Here is a 12801-nt window from a genome sequence, read left to right on the forward strand (position 1 = left end):
CAAAAAAAGCAACAGCTGCCACCAGTCTAATCCCAACTGACACTCTGATCCTAGACATGGTCCGCTTCAGACAGCTCTATCGCGAAAACTATAAATGTTACAGCTTATATATTGACACCATAGGAATCCTGAGAACTTGCAGAACATTTCTTTGTATAATATGTCTGTATAGCTTAAACACTGTAGGCATGGCGACAAGTTAGATAAAGGGTAAAAATGCAAAATTAGCAGCTCAAAAGTTACAGTGCGTTGCCCTACGTTCCAATGGGGAGCGCAGTTGCCGAACAAATCGTCATACCTCAAAAACAGTAAGTCGCACAGCTTAGATACTTACATTGTACGAATCAGCACAGTTGTGTGAACGTTTTTATGTATAATATGTGTACGAGCTGTTAAAATTGTAGGTATAGCAACAAGTTAGAAAATGGGTAAAAATGCAAAATTAGCAGCTCAAAAGCTAGAGTGCAGCGCCATACGTTTCAATGGGGAGCGCAGTTGCCGAACAAATAGTCATACAGCGAAAAGTATACAGCTTAGATACTTACATTGTACGAATCAGCACAGTTGTGAAAGTTTTGTGAGCTTTCAAAACTGTAGGAGTGCCAGCAGTTTACAAAATGTGTAAATATTTTCAAAGCAACAGCTGCCACCACTCTAAAACCATAATGATACTGAACATTCCACCAGCAGTTTCAATGGCACAAAAATTACTATTAAAAGTTAAATTACTAAAAAACTATTAAAAAAATATAAAAAATCTGAATACATCCGTTAAAGAACTAAACATCGTGAACATATTAAAGTTTGAATGAAGTTTCTAGCACAAAGTATGAAGAAGTTATAAAGGAGACAAAAACGGGGAGAATAATAATAAGAAAGAAAGAAAGAAATAGTGGGAATATCACAAGTTGGGCTAGCTTTTGCAAGCTAGCCCACCTAATAAGATTTGTTGAGATAGATGAGGATCCATGTTGATGGCTGTATCTGTACGGTGCTGTGTAAACTACCTCACTATATCAGTGTGGGGATTTGTGTGTGTGTCTTCAGAGACCCCCCTCTTCATATTGTAATATTGGGGGCCACTGGAGGTGGGAGGGGTTTTGTGCACCATAGATATTAAATGAAGGGAATGTATTATTATTTTATTTTATTTTTTTCTTGTGAAATAACCACTGTACAGGTTAAACCACTCAATTGTCCAGGCAGCGTTGTTGTGAGGTCATAATCTTCCTCTCTCTCTATCCATCTCTCACTCTCCCTCTCTCTGTATCAGTTTGCTCGAGTGCAGGAGAGGATGAGTGTCCAGGAGGAGCTGGACAGGCTGCTGTTCCTGACCTCAGACCAGTCCCTGTCTCTGCTGCCAGAGTACCACCAGAGAATCAAGGTCTGTCTCTCGGGTCTAACCTCTGCTAGCCTAGCTGCTACACAGTGCTGTTTTAACTAGCTGTTTTAACTTGCTTTCATCTGTTGTTGTGTCAGATTTGTTGTGTGTGTATACTACTATACTATTACATTTCACTACGTTGTATTATGTATGTGACGAATAAACTCTGAATCTGAATCAGCTACGTGCGCTGTGTTTTACAGTAGGCCAGACTTCATGTAGTGTGTCCTGTATTTCGGCACATTTACAGTTCTCACCGCTGTCTGCTTGGCGACAGATGGCTTTATGCTTTAGCGTACTCTGGTCCTTGTTGGCCAGCTAACGCGCATAAAGATGTGTAATAGCTGTGTAATAACAGTGTAATAAAGGTGTCACTACACCATTACCCGGGTGCACCAGTCCCTGAACGACGTTGGCGGAGGGGGATGCATCTCTAGTGTTACAGCAATAAATACACTGTAATAATAAGTGTAATAAAGTTGCTGTTACAACCTGCCCCAGGTGCTCCAGTCCCTGAAGTACGTGGACGAGGGCGGGGCGGTGCAGCTGAAGGGCCGCGTGGCGTGCCAGATCTCCTGCCACGAGCTGCTGCTGACCGAGCTGCTGTTCGAGAACACCCTGAGCCCCCTGGCCCCAGAGGAGAGCGCCGCCCTGCTGTCCTGTCTGGTGTTCACGCAGAAGACACAGGTGGAGCCCCACCTCACCAGCACTCTGAAGGAGGTACGGGGGGATCTGGGCACACCGACGGGGAGGTGTGTGTGTGCGTGCGTGCGTGCGTATGGGGGGTGGAAAGTGCCACTTATTTGCTAACTGAGCAGACACACGTGACGAACGTTCCCACGTGACCACGTGTGCTATTCACTAACGTAGCTAACCCAGCAAACGCTCGTCAGGGCCGGGAGTACTTGAGCACATGTGCTATTCGCGTACGTAGCTAACGTCGCTACTTGAGCACGTGTGCTATTCGCATACGTAGCTAACGTCTCTACGTGAGCACTTGTGCTACAGTAGGACCCCACTCATCCGAACCCAACGGGACCGCAGGTCGTTCGTATCTCTGAAATGTCCGGATGACTGGAACATATGTTAAAATGCACCAAATTCAATAAGTGGTATACTTGTTTCATATAGACTCATAATAGACCAATAAATACCCTTAATTACTTGTGAAAATGCATCAAAATTGCAATCAAATAGCCAACTAAACTCATATAGCCTAGCCTATAATAGACCTACAGTAGCCTATAATAAAATAACCGAATTTCCACTTGAGTGCGTGCTTTGATCAAATACAGTACTTTATTCTCAAATGAGGCATACACTGCATCGATAGGCTACTGTATTCGCAGAACAACATGGTATAGCCTAAAAACAACCCAACATTAGAACAATTAGAGCAAATGATAATCAATAAATAAATAAATGAAATGACAGACAAGTTGTAGTGTCTTAGGCTATTGTAGCCTAAAAGAAAGTCTCTAAAACAACAGATGTAGGCTAACGTGGCCTAGGCTGTAGGCTATTATTTAACAAATACAGTAGGTCTAGTAGGCTAATCTACATGCTCACAACACGTCTGTGTTCCTGAAGTCCATTAACTGGGAACGAAAAATTACTCGATGCTGCTTCAGGTTGCTGACGCGCTTTCTGGCTACCAAGGAATGCAGCTCTCGCGCAGCAGACTCGTTTGCGTTTTGCGTTTGGTGGTGTAGCCTACTTCATTGTAGGAATAATAAGTATGGCTACAACTACACACAGGCCACAAAATACAATAACAAAATACAGACAACAGCGGCCACTAATGATTTTCTTTTCATTTTGGTAGGCTATCAGGGCCTTTTCCAGGACGGTCAAATACGCCTATAGACAAAGGCTATCCGATTAATAAATGCACGGCACTAAACTTCTGGTATATACAGTATGTATAACGTGTTAGGCCTAGCCTAAGCTTACTTTAGTGCACAGAAAACATTGCCTTTGCCCTTTAGGTCCCTTTATATCTGTAGCCTAATTGTTATTGTTGTTGTTATTATTTTACTATGTCGAATGATTTGCCTGTTTGTGTGCTGCTTGCACCATTGCATTCCTGCACCATCATTTATTTAATGTATTTCGTTACATAAAAACGAATAATATAGGCCACAACTAGGCTACACACATAGGATATAGATAAAATGTAGTGTAAAACGAAATAATAAAAAAAACAGCGTAAAACGCAGACCGCGGTTGAAATCTATCAATTTGAAGCTCAGGATAATTCCTAACCGAGACAGCCCTATGGTTGACAAGTAAATGGTAAATGGACTACACTTATATAGCGCTTTTCCACCTTAGCGGCACTCAAAGCGCTTTACAATGGCCTCTCATTCACCCATTCACACACCAATGGCGGTAGCTGCCATGCAAGGTGCTAACCTGCTCATTGGGAGCAATTTTGGGGTTAGGTGTCTTGCTCAAGGACACTTCGACATGTGGACAGTCGGAGCCGGGATTCGAACCGCTGACCCTTCGATCATTGAACGACCCGCTCTACCAACTGAGCTACAGCCGCCCCACCCAAGTAGTCATACTGAACAATACACTTTTTGGCCTTTGGTTTTGTGGCGGCATTTTTGATATTTTTACTTATTGTTTATTTTGTATAGGTTACTCTTTAGTTAAAAAAATATGATTCTTAACTTGAATCAAAGACTTTTCTACCATATTATTCCCTATGAGCCAGGTTATGACATAAGAGGCTGACAGAAAGCCTACTGGCCTATCAGGATCAAAAAACATTTATTTTGCCAAGGAGCCTACTTCACAATATACTACGAATTTTCTTTCGGCCCATGGTGCATAACACAGATGGAGACATATTAGACAGGATGCAGGGACAATGTAAATAAATATTACACCAGTGAGTTAGCTACTACCACAGCACTTGGCGTGGCTGGAGAACATAAGCTAAGCCAAATGACGGTGGCAATAATAATATAACAATTTATCTTGTCAGCAACACACAGTAAGCACAATAGTAGGAATAATAACATATATTAACCAGGTTATCTGATAGTAGCCTGCTATTATTTAGGCTCAATAATCTAACGTTAAGTTGTCATATCACTGATCTCACTGGACAGAGGCTGGCTAGCCATATCAGAGCTAACAAGAGAACTAGCAGCTTAAGTAACCTAATGATGGTGACGGCGACGTTCCTCAATACCACTCGTGGTCAAGTAGCGACGTTAGCTACGTTCGCAATACCACGCGTGGACAAGTAGCGACGTTAGCTACGTTCGCAATACCACTCGTGGACAAGTAGCGACGTTAGCTACGTTCGCAATACCACGCGTGGGCAAGTAGCGACGTTCGTCAGGTTTGTCTTCTCAGTTAGCAAATCCACACGGGCCATAATTACGTGAGCTAACGTGAGCCACGCGAATGCCGCGACCAATGCACACATTGCTGACTTACTTCAGGCCGCCGCCGTCGCTAGGACAAAACGTCGTGAGTCACGTCAGTCCTCCTATCAAATACAATGGGAGTCGAATGGATTTCACTCACGTAAACACGTACGTTTGTCAGCTCCGTATGCAGCTCAGTTCGCTCCGTGCGGTAAGAAATGGCACATTTCACCCCCCATACGTGCGTGCGTGCGTGCGTGCACACGTGTGCATGACTCTGCAGGAGGATATTGGGTCAACAGGGTTGAAATGTTAGTGCGGAATGCACATGTATTTTAACGTGCGATGTGCATGGACATGTTTACTAACTACCAGCCTGGCTTCACTGGTGACTCATACACATCGACTAGACACACACTAGCCGTCTTCCCCGTGGGAAGGACACCTTACCTGATACACACACTACCTTCTACACACACACAACCTTAACACACCACAGACGCACACACCAGTGTCAGTGTGGGTTGTGAAGCGGCCCGGGGAGATGGAAGTGCTTTATAGAGTATCTGTAAATCTGAATTAGTGATGACCGGCAGTGGTCTCCCCGGCCGTTTAGCGGAGGGCCGCCGGGCCGGCAACACCGAACACTTTGACTGAACAGATCCCCTGAACACTGGTGACATGGCTGGGAGCGGGATTTCTGACAGCCCTCCTAAGGGAGGAAGAGGAGGAGGAGGAGGGCGTTAGGGGGGAGCTTCGTGGATAATCTGCGTGTATGCGACTACCTTTCTCTCACCCCTCTTTCTCTCTCTCTCGTTCTCCCACCCCCAGGGTATCGAGCGCGTGCTGTCGGTGGCGCAGCGGATCGGCGAGCTGCAGACGGAGTGCGGGATAACCCAGACGGCCGAGGACTTCGTGGCCCAGCTGAAGTTTGGCCTGACGGAGGTGGTGTACTGCTGGGCCAGGGGGATGGTGAGCATTTGCGCTGGGGGTTTTTTGGCGCCGTTTTGCACTCTCGTGTCGTTGCACCGTCCTGTCCTGTCCTGCACCCTGTCCTCTGCTAAAAACTATGATAAACATGCATTTTCAAGGCAGGAAGCGTCAGGAAGCCCCTTACCGGTCTCAGTAGAATGTTGTCTTGTGAAATGAATCGCCATCCCCATGTGTTGACGTGATGGGCATGGCTAGGAGGATGTAAACAATCGTCTAGCTTTACCACGCACGTGCATGCTCGCGCTCTCTGCAACATACGGCGGAGGTTTACAGTGCCAAAGGTATGGTGTAGTGCGTTCGGCAAAATAGTTCTGTCTCAAATGGAGCTTTTGTTTCAATATTCGGTTTGAGAATGCGATATATTTCACATGACAGCGTAATGACACCGGTAAGATCACACCCTGCGCTTCCTGCCTTGAAAATGCATGTTTATCAGTTTTTAGCAGAGGCCCATAGATGTCCATTATAAAGGGGGTGCGCGCACAGAGGAAAAAGGAGCTAGCTTACTACTGCACGGAACGGTTAAATGTTGGTGTGTATGGATCTGTTTCATTGAGGACAAAGCGACATTTGAGCTAAACTTGCTATGACAGCGGCGTTCCCCTTTAAATGCTACTACTAAACTGATGTGTCGTCCCCTCTCCTGTCCGCTCTCCTACTCTCCTCTCCTTTCCCATCATCTCTCCTACACTCCTTTCCTACATCCTCTCCTCTTCTATTCTCTCCCCTCCTCCTCTCCTCCCCTCCTCTTGTCTCCTAGCCGTTTGCGGAGATCGCCCAGCTGACGGACGTTCAGGAGGGCACGGTGGTGCGCTGTATCCAGCGTCTGGACGAGGTGCTGAAGCAGGTGAGGCAGGCGGCCCGCATCGTAGGAGACTCCGTCCTGGGCAGCAAGATGGAGAAAGCCTCCCTGGCCATCCGCAGGGACATCGTCTTCACCGCCTCCCTCTACACGCACTGAGGCAGAGAGGGGGCGTGCGTGTGTGTCATGGTGTGTGCCACGGTGCCTGACGCCAAGCGTGTCTTTGTTCTCGGATGGATGTGACCAAGGTGAAATTGTGCGTGCGTGTGTGTGAGAGAGAGAGAGAGAGAGAAACAGTAGAAGAGACATTGTGGGTGGGTGTGCATGCATGCGTGTGTATGTTAGAGAGAGTGCATGATGAAAAACAGGGTTTGTGTGTGTGAGGATGAAGCGCTGTATGTATTCACAGTGCTGTTGTTTACATGTTGGTCTTGATGGGAGTTCCTGGACATAAGGGAATGCTTATGAAACCAGACCAAAGTAGTGATTATAGGACTGAGAAGGAAATGTAATTTATTGTACAGTAATAAAATCAACTGTATGACATCATATACTGTAGATTCATTTTCTTTCATTCTGTACATCAAACTGCGGCTTAATCGGTTTGTGGGGTAAACCATAGTGCCAAAAACCCCAATTGAATTTCAGGTCGGCTCTGTTTTATCGGTTTGATGAGTTGGATAGATGTGCCAGAGACCGTTGACATATGCTCTGAATTTTCCAGTCCTGGCTGTCTCTTTAAGACGGCGATGGCTGTGTGTCTGATTAATTCAATGTAACGCGATGCGTTAGTGGAGATACCCATTTTCCGCTGTTGCGGTGGATATACAGCTACAGAGTGGGGGGAATACTGTTTTGTTTTGTTCTTTTTACATTTGGACATTATCACCTCCATTACAATAACAAAGTTATCTAGTGGGAAATATCAGACCACGGATGCTGAGATTTAAATTATTTAAAAGATGGGTTATAATTAGCTAGAAAAAGTGTCATTGTGAGAGGATTTACACAAAGTCACACGTATTGGAGAACTAGTGTTTATTTAACATTCTGTGGAGGGGAGAGCACGGTCTGACTTCACGGAATGTCGTCGGAAAAACACGGTAGGCTATAAAGGTTTGATTTCTCGTGTTTTGTACTGTTGCGTCTTTTCTCGGTCACCGCTGTAATTGATAATTGAGCCAGTTCCCCCATCCCCCACCGCCCTATTTTGTCCCTGTTAAATTCAGGGTTACATTTTGATACAAAGGGAATCGCTCTTGTTTTTGTGGATTGAAATTGATACATTTGAGAGACGGTGACGCATGTTCTGTCTTTATCTCCTCTATTTCCTCGATCCTATCCGCGCTCTTCATCTGCATGCGCTTCCATCCCAGTACACCGTTATCCTGGCGTCTCTTTCTGCCAACCACAAATCTTATTAATTTTAATAACTATACTCGTTATGTATGCACTGTGCGTGCGTGTAGGCTATGTTTGCCTGTGTGTAGGATAGATGCTCGCTCCCACGGTGTTCTGTGGGTGCAGGCAGGCGGGCCGGTCTTGTGCGTAATGTTCACATAAAAATGCAGCACATTAATAGCTTAGTTTCTCCCGTTAAATCCTGCCGCTCCATTGTGTCCTAGGGTACCAAGGTAAGCGCATGGGGAGGTTTCCTGTAGCGATTAGACAGGGCACGACTGAGAGATTTAGCTAGATGAGGAAAGCCCTGGCCAATGCTGTAGGCCACACAACCGCCACACATCTCACCTAAAATAAGTCATGTGGGTGGACACTCATACAGGCCTAGTATGTGGTCCTGTTTTGTGTAAGCATAAAACCAATTTTTGTAGAAAACAGGGAGAAACAACCAGATGCTCAAAAAGGGAGATAAACCATCAGTGTTGTTGTTGCTCTCGGATCACTGGGAATGGAGGCAATTTCAAAAAAGAAAAGTTGATCTTAAGCCCGATTAAAGGCTTTTTAACATTACCACTTAGCTGCCGCATACTTGTTTTGAGTGCCTGGATCAACTTTTCTTTTTTGAAAATGAAACCATTTTATTCAATATGAATAGAAGAAAGAGAGATGTGAGACCAGCTGGGTCAACTCGATTCATTTGATTCTAGACTCATAATACGATTACCAAGGACAGGCGGCGATTCAAATGGGGAGTCAAATGTGTGGAAGGATTTAATTTAGATTTGAGTCAACTTTGCGATCTTGCCACAACAATCCTCCCTATCATTTCAAGTGATGTCTCTGGTGGTGGGGCTGGCAGCGTTGGCAGCTTATGTAATGCCTGTCTGTCCCCCAGCACAAGTCATCCCTCATCACTCACTCACCCTCCTCTCCCCTCGCTCTCTCTTTCCCTCCATCTGCACCTCAGCCTAGTTCTCTTTCCGTCTGCCTCTCTCACACTCATAATCTCTCTCTCTTTCTTTTACCCTCTCTCGTTCCTCTCCCTCCCTCCCTCTCTCTCTCTCTCTGCGTCCCTCCCTCGCTCTCTCTACCTCTATCATCCATCCTGTGCTGGGCAGGCCAGTCAGCTTTGGTTGCGGCTGTCAGTCGATCACGCCTGTGAGAGAATGTGGCGTTGCCCGTGTCACTGTCATCGTTGGTGTGTTTGGGTTCAATATTATTAGTCTCCTGCCCTGTTCTCGGGGGAGGGGGGGGGGGGGGGGGTGCAGCCGCTCCAAATGTAGCATCATTAGCACATCTGTAATCTTTCTGTAATTGTTTTTCCAACTTCATAAGGTGCCATGTATACTAGCAGCAATGCGACTGTGCGAGCTTCAGCTCTGCTGCTTGTGGCTGGAGAGCAAACAGGCCGGAAATCTATTGTGTATATATTGCATAAGCAGGGAACAAAATATCAGACAGGAGCATGATGAGTTAGATAATGATCTGCCTGCTCCCCCCCTCCTCTCTCTGTGCCTCTCTTTCTCTCTCTCTCCCTCTCTCTCTCTCTCTCTCTCTCTCTCTCTCTCCCTCTCTCTCTCTCTCTCAGGTCTGGATGATTCTGGACATCAGCCTCTGTCCCAGCCTATGGCCCAGATGCAGCCCCCTCCCTACCTCCCCAGCCAGGACCCCAACATGCCCCAGCAGCCCGGCATGCCCCCACCGCCAGGCTGCGGCCCCCAGCCCAACTACCCGCCTCCACCCCCGCCCCCGGGCTCCGAGGGTTACCTCCAGGAGACCCAGTTCCACTGCAGCCACCCGTCTGCCCCCCAGGGCTACGCGGTCCAGACCCGGGGTCCTGGAGGGTCCCTCCCCCGGGTAGGGTACCTCCACCCAGGTTACCCCCTCCAGCTGCAGCCTTGCACCGCCTATGTGCCCATCTACCCCATGGCGTCGGTGAGTGGTCGTTTCCCAGTGGTTCGGATACAATGAGTGTTGTTTTCCATTAGCGTGAAGTGTCATCAAAGTGATGTTATGGGATACGTTTTTTCGCTGGCCATCGCACTGTAAATCGTTCTGTATTTCAGTGAGTAAGGAGGAAGCAGTTCGACGGATAATGTTCGAGCGCCTGAAACTGGAGCGCAGTGATTCCCTCAGTGTGGGCTGCAGCTATCTCTTTTCCGCTGAGTCAGAGTTCTGGAGACTCTACAGCCGGAAATGCTGCTAATGTTTCTCGTTTTCCACAAGCAAGCAGACTTGCAGACAACAGCAACTACCCAACCACCATGATATAGAATACCTACGCTCTCTCTCTGCCTTCCTAACCCCCCCCCCCCCCCGCTCCCCCCCACCTCCAGGGCCAGCCTTACATGCCAGGAGGAGGTGGTCACCCAGGGATGCCCCAGGGGCAGATGGCCATGCAGATGCCCCCTGGCATCGCTCTGATGGAGCCACGTCGCCCCCCCCACGACTACCTGCCCATTGCCGTCCTCACCACCGTCTGCTGCTTCTGGCCCACGGGCATCATCGCCATCATCAAGGCTGTGCAGGTCAGTCAGAGCTACAACCTTCTACCGCTAGCTATTCTGTAACGTTGGCTCAGGCTGATGAAAAACCCTTGATTATGCCATTGAGTGGTGCGTTCTCGTGGAGTATGTAAAGTCCCTGCTCGTGTCGGGGCTAACAATGCCCTATAACTTGTTATATGATAGCATAGCAATATCAAGCACTGTACCACACAGTCTGACCAAGGCGTTTGTATTGTAGAGCAGAAAGCTTATAATATACAGGTACACTTAGTAGACTGTGAAACATGTCATTTTGAATGTAAGAAAGACCTGTTTTGACAACAAGACCTTCCAAATGTATCTATAAGCTTTGTAGTTTAAAACGACAAAAATAGTTAATTACCAGGTACATGTTTATGGTGGTGTGTGTTTATTTATGTATTTATTGGTTGGTTTATTCATTTATTTGTAGCAGGATTGCGCAAGAACTACTTGACCGATTTTCATGAAACTTGGTGGAAGGGTGTAGCATGGGCCAACTTAGAACTTAAACTTAAATTTTAGAGCACATCCAAATCACGGGGCAGATCCACGAGCGGCCCACCCATGTACCTCCATTCATTTTTTGGACTTATTGGACTGTAAAAATTCCCCCCATTCATTGTCAACGGGGGGAAATTGAAACGACATGGGAAGTTCACAGAGACAGGGTTTTGGACTGGCATAAAGCTCTCGACCTAACGAATGCAGCAATACCAAACACGCACGCAAGTGCACATGTACAGAGCCACAAAATGCATTCATGGGCAGAGGTCTGTGCTCTCCGACCATCATTTCTAGTTGTAGCATACTATACACAACAACGACCACATTATGTAGCTAATGGCGGCATTGTTTACAAGCAGGCTGGAATGGATTTTTGCTTTGGGCTGGCTCACGTGTTTGAGTTGACCAGACCAGACTATAGATACTGTACTATAGAGCTACTGTACATATTTGGGGTTTGTCTGTGGCTTATGATGGCTGATATTATTGACCTGCCAAAGGGACTGCAGATGTAAATTAGCTTCAAGCTAGAATCTGGTACAGTGCATTATATGTTGCTATATATATTTTACCTATACACTGTCCCTTTTTAACAAATAAAATGAATGAATGAATGAATGAATGAATGGAATAGCTTCTTGTGGTGTTGTATTCCTCTATTAATCACCTTTCTCTCTCTCTCTCTCCCCCCCTCCCCCTACGCCATATCCGGCTCTGTCCCCCCTCCCCCTCTATACGTTCCCCTGCTCTCTCTCATCTCTCCACCTCTCTGTGATGTGTGCTGTCCTTCCCTCCCGGCGTGGCCCAGGTGCGCACTGCGGTGTCCAGAGGGGACATGGTGACGGCGGAGATCGCGTCCCGGGAGGCGCGCAACTTCTCTTTCATCAGCCTGGCGGTGGGCATCGCCTCCATCGTCCTCTGCACCATCCTCACCGTAGTGGTGATCATCGCCTCGCAGCACCATGACGACGACTGGGAACCCTAGACGCGCGCCGGCGCTCACACGGTCGCGCGTGCACTCAAGCGTGCGCCGACACACGCACACAGATACAGTACACACGCGCGCATGCACGTGTGTGCGCGCACACACACACAGACACACACACTCACTCACTCACACACACACTCACAGGAAGTTACAGTGTAGTTACTGACAGGTTAGATACACTCACTAATACTGCTACTGTGGGGTGTGTGTTACTGTATGTGTGTAAGTAAGCGTGTTATGTGTGTACTTTCCTGTACATACAGTTCTGACCTACAGACTATACCAACTCACCTGGCTGACAACCAATCATTGCTGATCTTCAAATGCTAATGGGACTAGGGAACCAATAAGGGCCAGTATTACTATTGCCGCGGTAACCATCTTTCCACTCAGATATGGGCTAAGTTGGGGAAACAAAGCACATATCTGACAAAACTGTTAACTATTGATTTTTTTTATATTCATTTATTGATGGATTGATCAATGGTCCCTTCAAATCGATTGTAGCTGCTAGACCAAAACATGAATCACACTTTGTTTAAGTTTTTAAACCTTCACAAAAACTGCCAAATGGATTACAACCATAGCGGACATTACTGGAGGAGGCTCATTTGGAATACTTATATTGTAGTTGCATACAGAAGGCATATTTTGTTTATGATTTTAAAATGATATTCAGAAAAATGTGCCATCTAGAAACAGTATTTTGTTTTTGTTATTGATTTACAGAATATATTAAATATGAAATTAAATAGTATTAGTGACAAAACCAGCTGCCAAATAAACATACAGTATTTTAGAGGGGACATAAATGA

At 46.5% G+C, this 12801-nt stretch overlaps 2 protein-coding genes across 2 annotated transcripts in view; both read left to right on the plus strand.

The window, feature by feature from the left end:
• Positions 1-7093, plus strand: part of skic2 (SKI2 subunit of superkiller complex) — a 17646-nt gene extending 10553 nt beyond the window's left edge. The window contains exons 26-29 of the mRNA XM_084454785.1: positions 1274-1384; positions 1886-2104; positions 5602-5742; positions 6524-7093. Coding sequence (XP_084310911.1) covers positions 1274-1384; positions 1886-2104; positions 5602-5742; positions 6524-6724 — 672 coding nt within the window. The 3' untranslated portion in view covers positions 6725-7093. The remainder of the gene's footprint in view (positions 1-1273; positions 1385-1885; positions 2105-5601; positions 5743-6523) is intronic.
• A 2508-nt stretch (positions 7094-9601) lies between these two features.
• Positions 9602-11983, plus strand: prrt1 (proline-rich transmembrane protein 1; the record flags this gene model as incomplete). Its single annotated transcript, XM_084454794.1, has 3 exons — positions 9602-9901; positions 10303-10494; positions 11807-11983. The coding sequence occupies 3 exons, from the start codon at positions 9602-9604 to the stop codon at positions 11981-11983; spliced, it is 669 nt and encodes a 222-aa protein (XP_084310920.1).
• Positions 11984-12801: the final 818 nt, after the last annotated feature.

Source organism: Borostomias antarcticus, assembly GCF_949987555.1.
Source record: "Borostomias antarcticus genome assembly, chromosome: 21".
NCBI classification, from domain to species: Eukaryota; Metazoa; Chordata; class Actinopteri; order Stomiiformes; family Stomiidae; genus Borostomias; species Borostomias antarcticus.